Genomic DNA, 18444 nt, shown 5'->3' with positions numbered 1-18444 from the left:
ATAAATGAATGATCTCTTCAATCATTGTTTTTGATAATAATAATAAAGTTCTTTACAGTTCTGTTTACAGCACATGTTGCTGGAGTTATTACCTCTTTACACTTTTTCCTTGGAAGTACGTGAAGTTGAGTTAGAAACTTCTGTTTTGCTTTGTTTCTTAAAAAAACATTTTAAATATTTCAATAAAACCTAATTTTATTTTATTTTTTTAAATGTGCTTATTTGCTATAAGGAGCTGCATCACAAGAAGACCTATGAAGAAAAAGTTCAAACACAGCAGAATAGATGTAATTGGTTGAGGTCCAGTTATGAACAAGTGGGCTGAAGTGTGTTGGAAACTTCTAATTTGAAGAATATACTCAGACTCCAAAACACAACAGGAGAGACACAGCATTCAGCAGCAGCAATGACACACTTCTTTGACAGCCAAATATGAAAAAACCCACCTAACAGATCAGAGGTCCATGATTTTATAATCTGACCAAAACAGGATAAGACTGGTCCTTGGCAGTATCCCCACACCCTGTTTTCTACCATAGCAACGTGGGAGTGACACCATGTCTCCATTCAGCCCTTCTCCTGGGGTCATTCATTTCACTCTTCTGGGATGTTCTTGGCAATTCTCATAAATTCACAATAGCCAGAACACCACACCCCAGGTCATCATGACCCAGTCCCTCACATAACCTATACACACTCACAAACATTAGTTTATTAGAGTGTATGATGTCAGCTGTCCACCAGTTCTCCACCACAAGTGCCACCTGCTGGTTGGTGGAAGAAAAAAGCTCACTATCCAAACATCACAGCTGTGTCCTGTATCAAGTGTGTTCACTCCTAAAGAAACATTACTGACACACTGACTCAAACCAATGATGCTCCTGGATTTTTTTGGAAACAGGTAATGCAAATAATAAAAAATCTATTGTGTAACATATATATACTTTTGTGAACCTCTGCGTAAAGATTGCATTTTCAGTGGGTATCACTCTGTTCAACAAGGAATAAAATAATAATTATCCTCTAAATGGGACCATAATTTAAAAAATATATATATCATGTTGTATTGAAGAAGACTTGAAACAATAGTGATTGAGACCATAAACAGTTTACAGAGGTAGTAAATCAATACAATCAGACTTCTTTTTGCACCGAGTGGCCCCCTGATAGTCACAAGATAGAATACATCTACATCCATTTCAATACACATTCTGTTTGATGATGGGTCACATGATGTACATTAAAGAATTAACAATAGTAATGTGTTTTCATACACACTTCAACACAATCAAATTAGAAAGAGAAGCAGACATTAAATAATTGAGGTGTACATTGCCCAACACAAAATAATACAGTCAATTCTAATAAATAAAACCTAATCTGATAATATCAGAATCAGAATCAGAATCAGAATCAGTTTTATTGCCAAGTATGTTTTCACATACAAGGAATTTTTTCTGGTGATTGGTGCAATTGGTGCAATTGATCAGCAACAGTGGGGCTCTCTAGCCTTGTTGATGAGGCTAATAGCAGATGGGAAGAAGCTATTTTTGTGGCGAGAGGTTTTGGTCCTGAAGGACCGCAGCCTCCTGCCAGAGGGGAGTGTCTCAAAGAGTTTGTGTCCAGGGTGGGAGGAGTCAGCTACAATCTTCCCTGCACGCCTCAGAGTCCTTGAGGCGTACAGGTCCTGGAGGGACGGAAGATTGCAGCCAATCACCTTCTCAGCAGAGTGGATGATACGCTGCAGTCTGTTATTGTCCCTCTCCGTGGCAGCAGCGTACCAGATGGTGATGGAGGAGGTGAGGATGGACTCGATGATGGAGGTGTAGAAGTTCACCATCATAGTCCTTGGCAGGTTGAACTTCTTCAATTGCCTCAGGAAATACATCCTCTGCTGAGCTTTTTTGATGAGGGAGCTGATGTTTAGCTCCCATTTGAGATCCTGTGTGATGGTGGTTCCCAAGAAGCGAAAATGCTCCACGGTAGCCACGGGGGAGTCACACAGGGAGATGGGGGTGGGTGGGGCTGGGCTCTTCCTGAAGTCCACTATCATTTCCACTGTCTTCAGAGCGTTTAGCTCTAGGTTGTTCTGCCTGCACCAGGTCACCAGACGCTCAGTCTCCCACCTGTAGGCAGACTCATCGCCATCAGAGATGAGTCCAATGAGAGTGGTGTCGTCTGCAAACTTCAGGAGCTTGACAGACTGATGGCTGGAGGTGCAGGTGTTGGTGTACAGGGAGAAGAGCAGAGGAGAAAGAACGCAGCCTTGTGGGGATCCAGTGCTGATGGTCTGGGAGTCAGACACGTGCTTTCCTAGCTTCACGTGCTGCCTCCTGTCAGACAGGAAGTCGGTGATCCACCTGCAGGTGGAGTCAGGCACGCTCAGCTGGGAGAGCTTGTCCTGCAGCAGAGCCGGGATGATGGTGTTGAAGGCAGAGCTGAAGTCCACAAACAGGATCCTGGCATAGGTCCCTGAGGAGTCCAGGTGCTGGAGGATGAAGTGGAGAGCCATGTTTACGGCGTCGTCTACAGACCTGTTGGCTCTGTAGGCGAACTGCAGGGGGTCCAGGAGTGGGTCAGTGATGGATTTGAGGTGGGACAGGACAAGACGCTCAAATGATTTCATGACCACAGAGGTCAGGGCAATGGGTCTATAGTCATTTAGTCCTGTGGGCCTTGGTTTTTTGGGGACAGGGATGATGGTGGAGGATTTGAAGCAGGCTGGCACGTGGCAGGTCTCCAGTGAGGTGTTGAAGATGTCCGTGAACACCGGAGACAGCTGATCAGCACAGTGCTTCAGGGATGATGGAGAGACAGAGTCAGGACCGGCTGCTTTGCGGGGGTTCTGCTTCTTAAAAAGCCTGTTGACATCTCTCTCCAGGATAGAGAGAGACGTTCCTTTGGTAGGGGAGGAGGAGGGGGGTTCTGATGTGGCTCTGATGTGGAGGTTAGTGTCAGGCTTGTCCCACTGTCTTTCAAAGCGGCAGTAGAACTCATTCAGATCGTTGGCCAGACGGAAGTCATTAATGGAGTGGGGGGGTTTAGGTTTGTAGTTAGTGATCTGTCTGAGCCCTTTCCAGACAGAAGCAGAGTCATTGGCTGAGAACTGGAGCTGAAGTTTCTCAGAGTACAGTCGTTTAGCTTCTCTCACCGCTTTGCTAAACCTGTACTTGGACTCTTTAAACTTGTCCCTGTCCCCACTCCTGAAAGCTTCCTCCTTTTGCCTCCTGAGCTGACTGAGCTTAGCTGTGAACCAGGGTTTGTCATTGTTATAACTCACCCTGGTGCATGATGGGATACAGCAGTCCTCACAGAAGCTGATGTATGACGTCACAGCCTCTGTGAACTCATCCAGACTGTTGGAAGCAGTCCTGAACACCTCCCAGTCAGTGCAGTCCAAACATGCATAATATAATCTGATTTGATCTAATCTCATGGTCTTTGACAGGTGAGCTCACTCAACATGTACGTTATGTAAATTAATTATAAATTATACTGTAAGGGTCCCTGTGGTGTACACTTCAACATCTCCCCTTTTCTGTAGGTTCCACATGGACCATTCACAAGCAGTCAATCATTTCAAAGTAGGATTAAAGTAGTTAAAAGAGGAAAGCCCATCGCATATCGCATCTATCAAGCAACTGTGTGGTGGTCGGCTCCGTCAGTATGACACTAAACAAAAATAACTTGGATAGTGCAACAGCAGAAGCTGTGGTCTCCACTCTGACCTGTGTTCTACAGAGTTTTGGGTGAGGTGCAGATAGCTGCCGTGTCATGGTGGGGAAGAAGAATTCAATGTTAAAGCACCTGCTCCAGAAAAAACCTAAATCTTCAGCTGCCGTTCCTTACGGCGAAATGTATCCATGCAGCCTTGAGTACCTGGCTTCTCCTTCTAGACTTCTCACACAGTGCTCTTGAAATCCCTTTGACACTTGTACATATGGCTTTCCATCCATCACTGCTGTTTGCTCACAACACTCAATAAGCGGAGAGAATCTGATGCTTCACATTCAGCTAATCAAAACCCACCGGAGATGTTCTGGTGCTGAAATCCTGCACCGGTTTCACAGTGACCCTGTTAACAAAGTGTACGGGCTCCCGTAACTCATCCCTCATCATCTCAAGACTGCGGAGTCCTGCTGTTTAATTATTGTGTCACATCTATTATGGCATTGGATTTTAATTACAGTAAGTAACTGATACTGTGTCTGTTTTACTAGTTTCAGGTGATACTAGGATTTGTGTGTGTGTGTATATTTTTGTGAGGACCAGTTTGACTCACTGACCTTACAGAGTGAGGACACTTTGGCCAGTCCTCACTGGTTAAGACTCAGTTTGAAGGTTCAGGTTAGAATTAGGTAAAAAAAAAAATCCAACAGTTTGATCTGTTCAATCTCAAACAGTAATTTTCACCAGATTTCTCATTTATGTGTTTTTTTTAAACCTGTTTGATGCTCCATGTGTTTGATTTTCACTTTTGATTAAATTAAAAATACTGCTTGAATATGTTAAATATTTCAATGTGTCTGCAAACATACAGACATAATTGTGCTAAATGATAACATATGGGCTACAAAGATCCAATGCTTCATTTTCAGCGGTTTTGGCTGCAAGTTCAAATGTAGGCAATCTGCCTGAGTAGACATGAGAACTTGGAGGTTCTTATGAATGCACCATATCAGGAAGGATTAATCTGAAAAAAGGAGAAGATGGAATGTTATATATCAAATTTGTACAAAAAAAGATAATAGTTTCATTGGTATACTTTGCAACAAAGCAAGAGCTTGGAAGAGCTTGGAAGAATGCTTAGGGTCATTATCTTGCTGCAAAACAAACTTTCGACCCACAAGTCTTAGTCTGGATGGAACTGCATGATGCTGGAGGATGGAGTGGTACTGCTCCTGCTTCATGATACCCTTTACTTCAAACAAATATCCTACTCTATCACCTGCATAACATCCCCATACCATGGCACTACCACCTCCATGCTTTATTGTGGGTGTTATGCGTGGTGCTTTAAGACGTTCACCAGTTTGTCTGTGGACTCTGCGATTTGAACCAAATAGTTCAAACTTGCTTTCCTCGGTCCAGAGAACTTGTTTCCTGTAATCGCAGGTCCAATTTTTGTGTGCTTTTGAAAACAAGCCCAATTCTCACTAAGTAATGAGCTTTTAATTTTCCCCAGTAATATTTGATAGGCAGTGATTATTTACAATAACGAAGTCCCTCTCTCTCCTCTCCTGAAGCGGTCCAGGGTTTTCACTGGTTTTTGTGACAGATATAGGCTGGAATAAGCTTGAATGAAATGCTGTATTTCAGCTATATGGTCCTATCCTTTGCTATCTTTTGAGGAAAATTGTGTTCAAGGGCTGTATTTTTAGTTAGGTGCACACATAGGCCCACAGATACATAAATCAGAATCAGAATCAGAATCAGTTTTATTGCCAAGTATGTTTCCACATACAAGGAATTTGTTCTGGTGATTGGTGCAGTTGGAGGTTCTTGGAGGTTCTTGTAAACAACAGGTTTACACAGTTTTAGTTTCTGCCTGTATGTGGGAATCAGGTGGACCATGACATGGTCAGAGTGGCCCAGTGCAGCCCGGGGGACGGCGTGATAAGCACCACTGATTGTGGTGTAACAGTGGTCCAGAGTGTTCCCCTCTCTGGTCGGGCAATTAACAAACTGTCTGTATTTGGGCAGTTCATGACTGAGGTTCCCTTTGTTAAAGTCACCAAGTACAATAACTACGGAGTCCGGGTTGGTCCGCTCCACACACAGTATCTGGTCGGCGAGCGCCCGCTGTGCCTCCTGCACGTTGGCCTGTGGTGGGATGTAAACACCGACCAGGATGATTGAGGTGAACTCACGGGGGGAGTAGAAGGGCCTGCAGTTTATGATGGAAGTCTCCAGGTCAGGAGAACAGTGCTGCAGGATCACTGTCACGTCTCTGCACCAGCCACTGTTTGCATAAAAGCAGATTCCTCCACCTTTGGTTTTGCCGGACAGCTCTGTGTCGCGATCCGCTCTGAAGAGCTGGAAGCCGGTCAGCTCCAGCGCAGAGTCCGGATCGATCCACACAGCCACGTCTCCGTGAAGCACAGGACGGAAGATGAGGAAAAGTCTCTGTTCTTCTGCACCAGTAGCTGAAGTTCATCCAGTTTGTTGGGCAGTGAACGCACCTTGGAGAGAAAGATACCTGGGAGCGGTGTGCGGAGTGCGCGCCGGCGGAGACGCGCAAGCGCACCGGCACGTTTTCCTCTCCTCCGGCGTTTCACTGCGAGAGCAACGGTCAGTGACCTCTGACCAAAATGTCCAATAATCCCACAGATGAGTCGAGAAAAGTAGGAAAAAAATCCTCTGGAGTTGTTTCTCTGATGTTAATGAGCTCTTCTCTGGTGAAAGAGCTCCGGAAACCAAGGCAGAAAACTGAATTTATAAAGTAATAATAATAATAATAAACCGATTATAATTCAACTATAACTAAAACAAACGTTGGTTACTAACTAATTACAGGCAAAACACATATGTAACATATGTAACAACCATTACATAACGGAGCCAGAGAACCGGAGTTCGTCTGGTCGGATATTGGTCCTTTAACTAGTGATATTTGGCTTATTAAGCTGATCACAGTGAACGATCTAAACAACAGGATCTGCAGCACTTATAAGTTAAATTACTACACTAACTGTGTCTCTGCCCAGACATCAGCCTCTTACTGTGAGCTGCTCCGGTCCTCCGGAGTCAGAACAGAAAGTCTCTGGGTCTCCACAGCTCGGTCCTCGGCCGGAGCTCGGCGGGTCGTGTCTCTCTCCTGGTGGTGACTGTGATGAGTTCCTCGGCGGCAGCGGGAAGATCACGGATGAGGGACGGTGGACTTTGTTTCGTCCTTAACTAAGTTGGCGCTCGTCCTCACAGAACATAAGATCAGCTGATTGCACAGCCATCTACGTCGGATCCGAAACATGAAAAAACAAAAAGGAAACAAACAACAGCAGTCTGTGTGCTCGGCCTGCGAGTTGAAGACTGTGACCTGGGCTTTAAGAAGTTGTGGAAAAAGGTCAGATGTTGCAGATTGCTCCCTCTCAGCAGCCAGGTCACAGAGAGAGCTGGAGTAGCTCTCTACTGTAACTGGTGCCCGGGAATAAGCAGCGGAGGAGGGTCACAGTGCTGCTTTTCTCACCTGAGTGATGTCACCGGGGATCCCTGCTGAGAGTGCCTGGCCTTGGCCAATGGTGGTGCTGAGTTTACCTTCAAACTCTGATTCACACCTAGGTGTGAATTGTGGGGGTGGTCGTGGCTCCCTTGTTCAAACGGTCAACCAACTCTGGCTCAGGCTAATGGAGGGACATGTAGGCCTCTCCACTGTTCTCTTCAGGATTCATGGACTGAGACTCCAACAACAATCACATGATGAACTCATGCGTCACCCTCTCATCCCAAACACTAGATGGCAGGCATCAGCCTACTTATTTAGAAATAAAAAAAGACATATTTGTTCACATACTCCTTGGTTTCATGTTCAGATATTATCTTCAGAGGTCATCTTTGGACATTTTAGGCGTGACTGAATCTATGGTCTGAATGTGTGAACCTTCCAATAATTTTGAACCAGACAGGCACCATGTGCAGTACATGTAACATTAGTTAGTTATTGTTCCAAGGACGTTCCACACTCACACAACAGGTGCAGCTGCAAGGCAAGTATACCAAACTCAAGCTTAGTAGCATTAGCTCGCTAATTACTTATGAGTATGACCTTGTCTGTGCTTGGCAAAAGTAGTAAATCAGTACGACCTGTAGTATTAACTCAAGCCTTAGCATGCCAGTTTGACACCCATTTTTTTTTTTACAGTTTATGAATTAACTGTAGGTTTTTGAAATTACAAACCTAATTATCTGTGTAACAAAAGCATTTGAAAGTTTTTAAGGTAAATTTGTGGCAGGTCAATATTGTGTGTGTGTGTGTGTGTGTGTGTGTGTGTGTTGTTGTTGTTGTCTGACTTAATGCTGGGGCAGGCAGTAATTCTTTGGTGTTTTCTTTCCATAGTCACCTTTAGGCATATTGTAATTCAAGTGGTCTGAGAGCAAATAGACATCTGCACCTCCAGTTGTCTCTGTTTTCAGGCTTTAGAAAATCACTTTTCATTATTTAAAAAAAAAGGATCTACATGGTATGGTAGCTAACGTTAGCCTTCAGCTTGCTGGGCCATGCAGATGGGCAGTGATCACAACCATTTGAAGAACCTTTAACCTTGAACCTTTAAATCCAAAGTCATTTATTAAAATATTGTTGAGTGGTTTCTCTGTGTTCACACATCTGTAATTGTGATTGATTGCAATTACAATTACAATTACTCCCCCCGTGAGTTCACCTCAATCATCCTGGTCGGTGTTTACATCCCACCACAGGCCAACGTGCAGGAGGCACAGCGGGCGCTCGCAGACCAGATACTGTGTGTGGAGCGAACCAACCCGGACTCCTTAGTTATTGTCCTTGGTGACTTTAACAAAGGGAACCTCAACCACGAACTGCCCAAATACAGACAGTTTGTTAATTGCCCGACCAGAGAGGGGAACACTCTGGGCCACTGTTACACCACAATCAGTGGTGCTTATCACGCCGTCCCCCGGGCTGCACTGGGCCACTCTGACCATGTGATGGTCCACCTGATTCCCACATACAGGCAGAAACTAAAACTGTGTAGACCTGTTGCGAGGACATCGAAGCAGTGGAGCAGTGAAGCCATAGAGGATCTGCGGGCATGTTTGGACTGCACTGACTGGGAGGTGTTCAGGACTGCTTCCAACAGTCTGGATGAGTTCACAGAGGCTGTGACGTCATACATCAGCTTCTGTGAGGACTGCTGTATCCCATCATGCACCAGGGTGAGTTATAACAATGACAAACCCTGGTTCACAGCTAAGCTCAGTCAGCTCAGGAGGCAAAAGGAGGAAGCTTTCAGGAGTGGGGACAGGGACAAGTTTAAAGAGTCCAAGTACAGGTTTAGCAAGGCGGTGAGAGAAGCTAAACGACTGTACTCTGAGAAATTCAGCTCCAGTTCTCAGCCCACGACTCTGCTTCTGTCTGGAAAGGGCTCAGAAAGATCACAAACTACAAACCTAAACCCCCCCACTCCATTAACGACTTCCGTCTGGCCAACGATCTGAATGAGTTCTACTGCCGCTTTGAAAGACAGTGGGACAAGCCTGACACTAACCTCCACATCAGAGCCACATCAGAACCCCCCTCCTCCTCCCCTACCAAAGGAACGTCTCTCTCTATCCTGGAGAGAGATGTCAACAGGCTTTTTAAGAAGCAGAACCCCCGCAAAGCAGCTGGTCCTGACTCTGTCTCTCCATCATCCCTGAAGCACTGTGCTGATCAGCTGTCTCCGGTGTTCACGGACATCTTCAACACCTCACTGGAGACCTGCCACGTGCCAGCCTGCTTCAAATCCTCCACCATCATCCCTGTCCCCAAAAAACCAAGGCCCACAGGACTAAATGACTACAGACCCATTGCCCTGACCTCTGTGGTCATGAAATCATTTGAGCGCCTTGTCCTGTCCCATCTCAAATCCATCACTGACCCACTCCTGGACCCCCTGCAGTTCGCCTACAGAGCCAACAGGTCTGTAGATGACGCCGTCAACATGGCTCTCCACTTCATCCTCCAGCACCTGGACTCCTCAGGGACCTATGACAGGATCCTGTTTGTGGACTTCAGCTCTGCCTTCAACACCATCATCCCGGCTCTGCTGCAGGACAAGCTCTCCCAGCTGAGCATGCCTGACTCCACCTGCAGGTGGATCACCGACTTCCTGTCTGACAGGAGGCAGCACGTGAAGCTAGGAAAGCACGTGTCTGACTCCCAGACCATCAGCACTGGATCCCCACAAGGCTGCGTTCTTTCTCCTCTGCTCTTCTCCCTGTACACCAACGCCTGCACCTCCAGCCATCAGTCTGTCAAGCTCCTGAAGTTTGCAGACGACACCACTCTCATTGGACTCATCTCTGATGGCGATGAGTGGGAGACTGACCGTCTGGTGACCTGGTGCAGGCAGAACAACCTAGAGCTAAACGCTCTGAAGACAGTGGAAATGATAGTGGACTTCAGGAAGAGCCCAGCCCCACCCACCCCCATCACCCTGTGTGACTCCCCCGTGGCTACCGTGGAGCATTTTCGCTTCTTGGGAACCACCATCACACAGGATCTCAAATGGGAGCTAAACATCAGCTCCCTCATCAAAAAAGCTCAGCAGAGGATGTATTTCCTGAGGCAGTTGAAGAAGTTCAACCTGCCAAGGACTATGATGGTGAACTTCTACACCTCCATCATTGAGTCCATCCTCACCTCCTCCATCACCATCTGGTACGCTGCTGCCACGGAGAGGGACAATAACAGACTGCAGCGTATCATCCACTCTGCTGAGAAGGTGATTGGCTGCAATCTTCCGTCCCTCCAGGACCTGTACGCCTCAAGGACTCTGAGGCGTGCAGGGAAGATTGTAGCTGACTCCTCCCACCCTGGACACAAACTCTTTGTGACACTCCCCTCTGGCAGGAGGCTGCGGTCCTTCAGGACCAAAACCTCTCGCCACAAAAATAGCTTCTTCCCATCTGCTATTAGCCTTATCAACAAGGCTAGAGAGCCCCACTGTTGCTGATCAATTGCACCAATCACCAGAAAAAATTCCTTGTATGTGAAAACATACTTGGCAATAAAACTGATTCTGATTCTGATTCTGATTCTGATTCTGATTAACTGTGATTTTTGTATTTTTTCATTTTTGTCAGTTTTGCTCCAAGTCCACCTTTGCACCACTTCACTTTGCATGTCACTGGTGACCACAATGAAACAAAGCACCAGGTGAAGGCTTTGAGTTCATGCCTCCTTCCTTCACCACTGGGTCAATTCTTACACTGTATTTGCAAATTTGCACATTTTTATCTTGTTTCCGCTTTGTGTGTGTGTGTGTGTGTGTGTGTGTGTGTGTGTAAAATGAACTAGTCTCTATAAAAATGTGTTCTATTTTCCCTTGTAATTAAAGTGTTCTTTTCATCTTTGTCATTATTACAATACAATAAATCAAGTGTCCCTGATGTATCATATTAAATTTCAATTTTACCTCACACATTCAATTCCACTTCAAATTAAAAGTTATGGGTTTTATTTTATTTTATTTTTATTTTCATTTTTATTTTCATTTTCATTTTCATTTTCATTTTTATTTTTATTTTTATTTTTATTTTTATTTTTATTTTATTGTTTAATTAATGAGTCTTTATTTCCCTGAACATGTACGATTCACAAATGCATTCTTGATTTGTTGCACTGCTTATACTTTGGGGGTTGCTTGGATGGTGTCGGGGAGATAATAACAGGGGCATTACAAGAACATTGATATTCATACATTACCTAAGCATTGACCAGAGAATCTGTCATTAGGATTCAAACTGGTGTGTTTTGGTGTTGGTATTTGTTTATGTAGCCTGCCTTGTTTAGAAGGGATGTTGTCCTTGTTGGACGTCACAATAGGGCTCTAGCAGCCGGTAGGCACAGTCATAGCAGCTGGGGTTTGTACTGCAGCTGGCAGTCAGGATAACTGCAGGAATAAGCATACCCACTGTGGTGATGCCAATATTCAGACCTACATTCAGTAGCCTTTTCGCACAGCGACGCCATTGAGGTTCTGCAGCAGGAGTCTCCAGCTGTTGAGGTTCTGCAGAATGAGTCTCCAGCTGTTGAGGTTCTGCAGCAGGAGTCTCCAGCTGTTGAGGTTCTGCAGAATGAGTCTCCAGCTGTTGAGGTTCTGCAGCAGGAGTCTCCAGCTGTTGAGATTGTGTGGTAAGCAGCTCCTTTAGGCTCTCGTCTTTCTGCTCCTCGTGCATTTCCAGTTTTTCTCCATTTTCAACAAAGGTCCTAGATTCCTCTGTGAAATTCTTTATTCCAGCCAGTATGTCCTCCTCCTGCTTCATCCCCAGCTGGCTCTTAACATCACATAGTGACTGCCTCAAATTGCTTGTGAGTGTATAGTACTCCTCTACCACTTGCTGCTTATAAGCAATTTCATTGTTTTGCTTTGCTATCAACTCATCTTTAGTGAACAAAAGTTGTTGAGCCTCCTTCACCTGGTACTGAAGATCTTGCACGGCTGTTTTCAGTTTGTTATTCTCTTCATTCTGTTTCTCTCTGAGAGATTCAAGCCGGGCCAGCTCAGCTGTAACCATGTTATTCTGCTCATTCAGAAATTCTTCCTTTTCCTGGAGACTATGCAGTGCTGTCCTCAACTTTTCCACCTCTGTGTGTTTTTTCTCCATCAGAGACTCCACATGGGTCAGCTTCTGTGTTACCTCATCTTTATCCCTGTGGACTTCCTGAGCCTCTTTCACTTGACACTGAAAATCACGGACTGCTGCTCTCAGACTTTCAATCTCTCCTTGATTTCTCTCTCTCACACATTCAAGTTTGGCCACCTCATCAGTGAGGCTCTTGATATTCTCATTTAACATTTTCTCATTGTGCTGCAGAGCATGAATCTCTACCCACAGATTTTCATTCTCTGCCTGTTTTTCTTCTGTCTGAGATTCAAGCAGCACGAACTCAGCATTGATTTTCTTCTGATCACTCAGACTTTCCTGCAGATTCTGCACTGTTGCCAACAGGTTTTTTTCCTCTGTCTGCAGTTTCTCTATCAGGTGTTCAAGATCGACCACCCTTTGTGATAGCTGATCTTTATCACAGTTGTCATGCTGAGCCTCCTCTCCTGGCTGCTCAAGGTTCATTGCTGCAGCAAGAGCCTCCAGCTGTTGAGGTTCTGCAGCAGGTGTTTCCTGAAGGTTCTCATGTCTCTGTTCTTCTGTTAATTGCTGCCTATGTGAAATCTCTCTGTTTTTCTGTGTACTTTGCTGCTCCTGTTTCAAGATTACTTGCTGAGCATCCTCCAATTGACACTGAAGATCACTCACTGCTGCTCTCAGACTTTCAATCTCTCCTTGATTTATAATTTCAAGGTGGGTCAACTCAGCAGTGAGACTTGCGTTCTTGTCTTTTAACATTTTCTCATTTTTCCGCAGAGCATGAATCTCTAACCACAGATTTTCATTTTCAATTCTTTGTTTCTCTGTCAGAGATTCAAGCCGCGTCAATTCAACAATCATATTTTTTTTCTTCTCATTCACAACCAAGTTTTCCTCTTCTAACTGTTTGATATAAATGTCGTTTTTCTGCCTAACCTTTTGCTCCTGGGACAAAAGGTCTGAGACCCAGGCTAGTTCTTCCTTAATATCTTGGTTGTTACAGACTGACTCCTGCAGTTTGGTGTTCTCAGTCGTCAGCTCTGTTACCTGCAGTATCTTTACACCCAACTCAGAATTTAGCTCCTCCAGCTGGCTATGCAGTTTATGAAGTTCTTCTTGTTGTTTTGTGTAGTTGCTATCTTTGGCCCTTACCTCCTTTAAGTCTTCCTCAAGTGCCCTTACCATTGATCGGAGCTTAGCATTGTGCTCATGACAGGTCCTGCTATCTAGGAGTAATTGTTGCATACTGGTTTTGAGTTTATAATACTCCTCTATAATTCCCTGTTTATGAGACATTTCCCTGTTTTGTTTTTCAATGAGCTCATCTTTATTCAAGATAAGTTGTTGAGCATCCTCCACTTGGCGCCGAAGATCACGGACTGCTGCTCTCAGACTTTCAATCTCTCCTTGATTTCTCTCTCTCACACATTCAAGGTGGGCCATCTCTTCAGTGAGGCTTGTGTTCTTCTCTTTTAACATTTTCTCATTGTGCTGCAGAGCATGAATCTCTACCCACAGATTTTCATTCTCTGCCTGTTTTTCTTCTGTCTGAGATTCAAGCAGCACGAACTCAGCATTGATTTTCTTCTGATCACTCAGACTTTCCTGCAGATTCTGCACTGTTGCCAACAGGTTTTTTTCCTCTGTCTGCAGTTTCTCTATCAGGTGTTCAAGATCGACCACCCTTTGTGATAGCTGATCTTTATCACAGTTGTCATGCTGAGCCTCCTCTCCTGGATGCTCAAGGTCACAGTTTGCCGCCCTCAGATTTTTACTTTCAATTCTTTGTTTCTCTGTCAGGGATTCAAGCCGTGTCAGCTCAGTAGTCACATTTTTTTCCTTCTGACTCACAACCAAGTTTTCTTCTTCTAGCTCGCATATGTAGGTTTCATTTTTCTGCCTGACAGTTTGCTCCACAGACAAAAGGTCTGAGACCCAGGCTAGTTCTTCCTTAATATCTTGGTTGTTACAGACTGACTCCTGCAGTTTGGTGTTCTCAGTCTTCACTTCGGTTGCCTCCAGTATCTTTACACCCAACTCAGAATTTAGCTCCTCCAGCTGGCTATGCAGTTTATGAAGTTCTTCTTGTTGTTTTGTGTAGTTGCTATCTTTGGCCCTTACCTCCTTTAAGTCTTCCTCAAGTGCCCTTACCATTGATCGGAGCTTAGCATTGTGCTCATGACAGGTCCTGCTATCTAGGAGTAATTGTTGCATACTGGTTTTGAGTTTATAATACTCCTTCATCATTTCCTGCTTATGAGACATTTCCCTGTTTTGTTTTTCAATGAGCTCATCTTTATTCAAGATAAGTTGTTGAGCATCCTCCACTTGGCGCCGAAGATCACGGACTGCTGCTCTCAGACTTTCAATCTCTCCTTGATTTCTCTCTCTCACACATTCAAGGTGGGCCATCTCTTCAGTGAGGCTTGTGTTCTTCTCTTTTAACATTTTCTCATTGTGCTTCTGATCACTTGGACTTTCCTGCAGATTCTGCACTGTTGCCAACAGGTTTTTTTCCTCTGTCTGCAGTTTCTCTATCAGGTGTTCAAGATCGACCACCCTTTGTGATAGCTGATCTTTATCACAGTTGTCATGTTGAGCGTCCTCTCCTGGATGCTCAAGGTCATAGTTTGTAGCCCTCAGATTTTCAATTTCAAGTCTTTGTTTCTCTGTTAGGGATTCAAGCCGTGTCAGCTCAGTAGTCACATTTTTTTCCCTCTGACTCACAACCAATTTTTCTTCTTCTAGCTCGCTTATGTAGGTTTCATTTTTCTGCCTGACAGTTTGCTCCACAGACAAAAGGTATGAGACCTGGGCTAGGTCTTCCTTAATTTCTGCAGTTTCACAACCTAAATCCACTAGTATAGTGTTCTCAGCCTCCAGCTTGGCTGCATTGAGTACTGTTACACTCAACTTGTTATTTATCTCCTTCAACTTACCAAGTAGCCTGTAAAGGTTTTCCTGATCTTTTTTAAATGTTCTCTGCTTGGCCCTTAGCTCCTTTAACTCCCCCTCAAGCGACCATATGTTTGATTGGACCTTATAATTGTGCTCATGGCAGCAGCTGATTTCCTGATCATGAACTTCTTGCAGAAGCTCACGTGGTCCAAACATTTCTACCTCCTCTGACACGTGCAGGCGACGTGATTCCTCAGATACCTCTGAAACGCTCAGAGATGCGTTGAAGTTGTTTTGAAACATACTTGCTTTAACTGTCAGTGATAACTTTTCAGTTCGTTGTTTCAACAGTTCATTGTTTCAGACAATTACTTAAATTAAATAAATAGTCGACCTATGTTCTACTTGTGATGTCACCAGTGACGTTTTCACCCTGTCCTTTGATTTCTCGACTGTGACGTCATAACATTCGCTACCACGTCCTATGATTCACCTTGTCTATTTGATTCCCATACGTTGACCTAGTGTGACGTCATAATAACGCTAAAAGGCGGCACAGAATGTGTGTGTGTGTGTGTGTGTGTGTGGGGGGGGGGGGGGGGGGGGGGGGGGGGGGGCGGTCTGGAAGAAACGATAATCATTAGACCCAAATAAACTCTTTTCATCTGTAGCCAAACTCTTAACTGTAAGTGTCGGTGCGCCTGTGACAGGGCACATGGATGATCGGATATGTGCAGAGTATTTTTCTCACTGTGGCCCACTGGCTGCTTCCATGTGTCGTTTGGCTTAAGCGTTGTTAGGCCTGTTTTGCCCCGGATCTTAAAGATTTGTTTTATTTCATTTCATTTTGTCATTCGGGAGAGGCTCAGAGTAGAGCCGCTGCTCCTCCACATGGAGAGGGGCCAGTGGAGGTGACGCCGCCCAGGGGAGGTATTCTCGGCTGGCCTGGGATCGGAGGTGGAGGTGGCTGGGGACAGGGAGGTCTGGGCATCTCTGCTCAGGCTGCTACCCCCGCGGCCCGGACCCGGATAAGCGATAGAAAATGGATGGATGAAGGGATGGATGGATATTTTATTTTGGGAAATTCGTGAGCGCAAGTCCGCGAGAGAGAGAGGGGTGTGGGGGGTGGGGTGGGGGGGGGTGGATGTGGATGTAACAGGATGTTTCTAAAACAACAAGGATGGAGGAGGCAGCGAGGCGCAGGCGAGGCTGCAGGAGGTGGAGCAGGAGTCAGGACGTCAGAGGGACACTCACTCAGCTACAGGCTCAGGTGGAGGAAGAAGAGGCTCTGAAATGTTTTTGACACAGGGCACAACTTACACGTTGTTATGTGAGTCTTCCAGCCATAACTCATTTCCCCTGAAGCACCTGTATGAAGCATCTCTGCAGCTGATCTGGAGATGTTTTCTGCTTCACTTTAGTGAGTGGAAATGTCAGGCTGTTTAACAACTTTAACAAATAGATGTATAAGTGTATGAATACATTTACAAGTAAATATTCAAAACACTTCTATACAAGAGAATGAAATGGAAGGTGTAAAAGATGATTGATGATGATTAGACACATGGCAAAACAGGTGTGAAATAAATCAAATGCAGAACAATATAGGGCAATAAAACAAAAATACAGTGTAAAAGAAGAGTGATTAGTAAAATATGTGAAACTAAAAGGAAAGAAATGTTGTAATTAGGTTAAACATAGAGCAGATAAGGCAGTTGTTGAGAGTGCAGTTGAGGTCAGATGAAAGTAGAGGGCTAAAACTTGTTTAATGCTGCTTCCAGTTGTGTTGGTGTGACGTTGTGACTTTCAAATAATGGAATAACATGTATGATAATGTGTGGATAATGAGTGTGTGAATGTGATGCCACTGATCTCCTGACAGCACATTTTCAACATCTCTAGTGGTAACCCCTGCATGTTTGTTCCAAAGGTTTTTTCCACACAGTGTATATCTTGTTTTCAATGAATAAACAGGTCATTCAGCAACTGTAGCAACAGACACTTTGTATGGGTTTGTAAAGAGAACTACAGACATTTGATCCTAACAGGCTGGGTGAGAGCAGGTTTAACAAACTGACTCTAACCCTGAACCGAGTTGATGAACCCTGAGATGGAAACTTTGAGCTTTCTGTTCCAGAACAGCTGATCTGAGGAAGTTCAGTCAGCTCAAGTGTGTTCACTCTGAGTTAACCACGTGCATGAGGAATTAAAAAATGCCATCATCAAAGGAGCTCAGATTCAACGATTCACCATGATGACAGGTTGACAAAGAGCACGCCCTTCATTTTAATCCAGTGGAGCCAGAAAGATTAAAACAAATTTATCTTTAAAAAAATCTGAGCTGTTGAAAAAAGTCAATAAGTTAAAAATACCACATTTTATTCAGTCATCCACTAGATCACGTTATTTAGTGGATTTTTATTTACTGTTTCTTAGATTAATATTTAAATATATTTATTCAGCTGTAACTGGATGGGGACAAAGCTCTGCTGCAGCAGAAGATGACAATATAAATGAAACAGATCAGACAGAGGTTGATAGATCTATAATTCTGACCCAGGAACAGCTTCATGATTTTGGTGATTCTTAGTTGAAAAAGTATCAAGGTTAAAACCGAGTGTAAATCTTCATAAATGAATAAATTTATAGTAACTGAAATGCTGTTAGAACAGTTTCAGACTATCTGCAGCCTACATTCAAACACTCTTTTTTAAAGGTTAAAGTATTTTCAGCTGCACTACTGTCATCCTCACTCAGAAATATCACATCATCTACAGTATGTGACAGCTATACTGTTCATCAATGAGACCAATCAGAACATGAGGAATGATTATTCAGAGTCTAAGCTTCACACAGATTTTTTTCTTTTAATTTACAGCGATGAATGCTTTGTAAATGTTTCAGTGTAGATTAACTGATTGACAGTATGACAGGTGTCTTAGGCCGCGTTCAGACTGCCAGCCAAAATCCGATGTTTAGCCCATCCAGATTGGACCTGGATGGCTCTTTTGAAGTCTGAACAGTCACAAATCACATGAAATCCGATTTTTGGAAACCAGATCGAAACCACCTTCGGGAGGTAGTTTCAGATCGCATTTGGACAGATGCGTCTCAGTCTGAACGGCTCCAAACACCCAGATCGGTTTTGACTGTCCGTGACGTCACTCTACGCGACGCCAGACCCAGCTCCTCGGGTGGCACCACACTCGTCGCTGCACAGAAACTCCGGCAGTGAGTGCA

The 18444-nt window shown here is 44.5% G+C and overlaps 1 protein-coding gene across 1 annotated transcript; it reads right to left on the bottom strand.

Moving 5' to 3' along the window:
* Window positions 1-11168: 11168 nt before the first annotated feature.
* On the bottom strand, window positions 11169-15706 carry LOC139614246 (uncharacterized). The gene has a single exon (XM_071471436.1). It carries the CDS (start codon window positions 15505-15507, stop codon window positions 11509-11511), a length of 3999 nt encoding a protein of 1332 aa, XP_071327537.1. The 5' UTR covers window positions 15508-15706; the 3' UTR covers window positions 11169-11508.
* Between the last annotated feature and the right edge of the window lie 2738 nt (window positions 15707-18444).

This window comes from Trachinotus anak, unplaced genomic scaffold (genome assembly GCF_046630095.1).
Source record: "Trachinotus anak isolate AG129_WGS33_773 ecotype Australia unplaced genomic scaffold, CSIRO_AGI_Tana_v1 ptg000033l, whole genome shotgun sequence".
In the NCBI taxonomy this organism is placed as follows: Eukaryota; Metazoa; Chordata; class Actinopteri; order Carangiformes; family Carangidae; genus Trachinotus; species Trachinotus anak.
The sequence above is the reverse complement of the archived record's forward strand: the minus strand, read 5'-3'. Positions and strand labels throughout refer to the sequence as shown.

What these genes read in the sequence shown, in the direction of transcription:
- LOC139614246 (XM_071471436.1), bottom strand. Translation starts at nt 15,507, where the DNA reads ATGTTTCAAAACAACTTCAACGCATCTCTGAGCGTTTCAGAGGTATCT.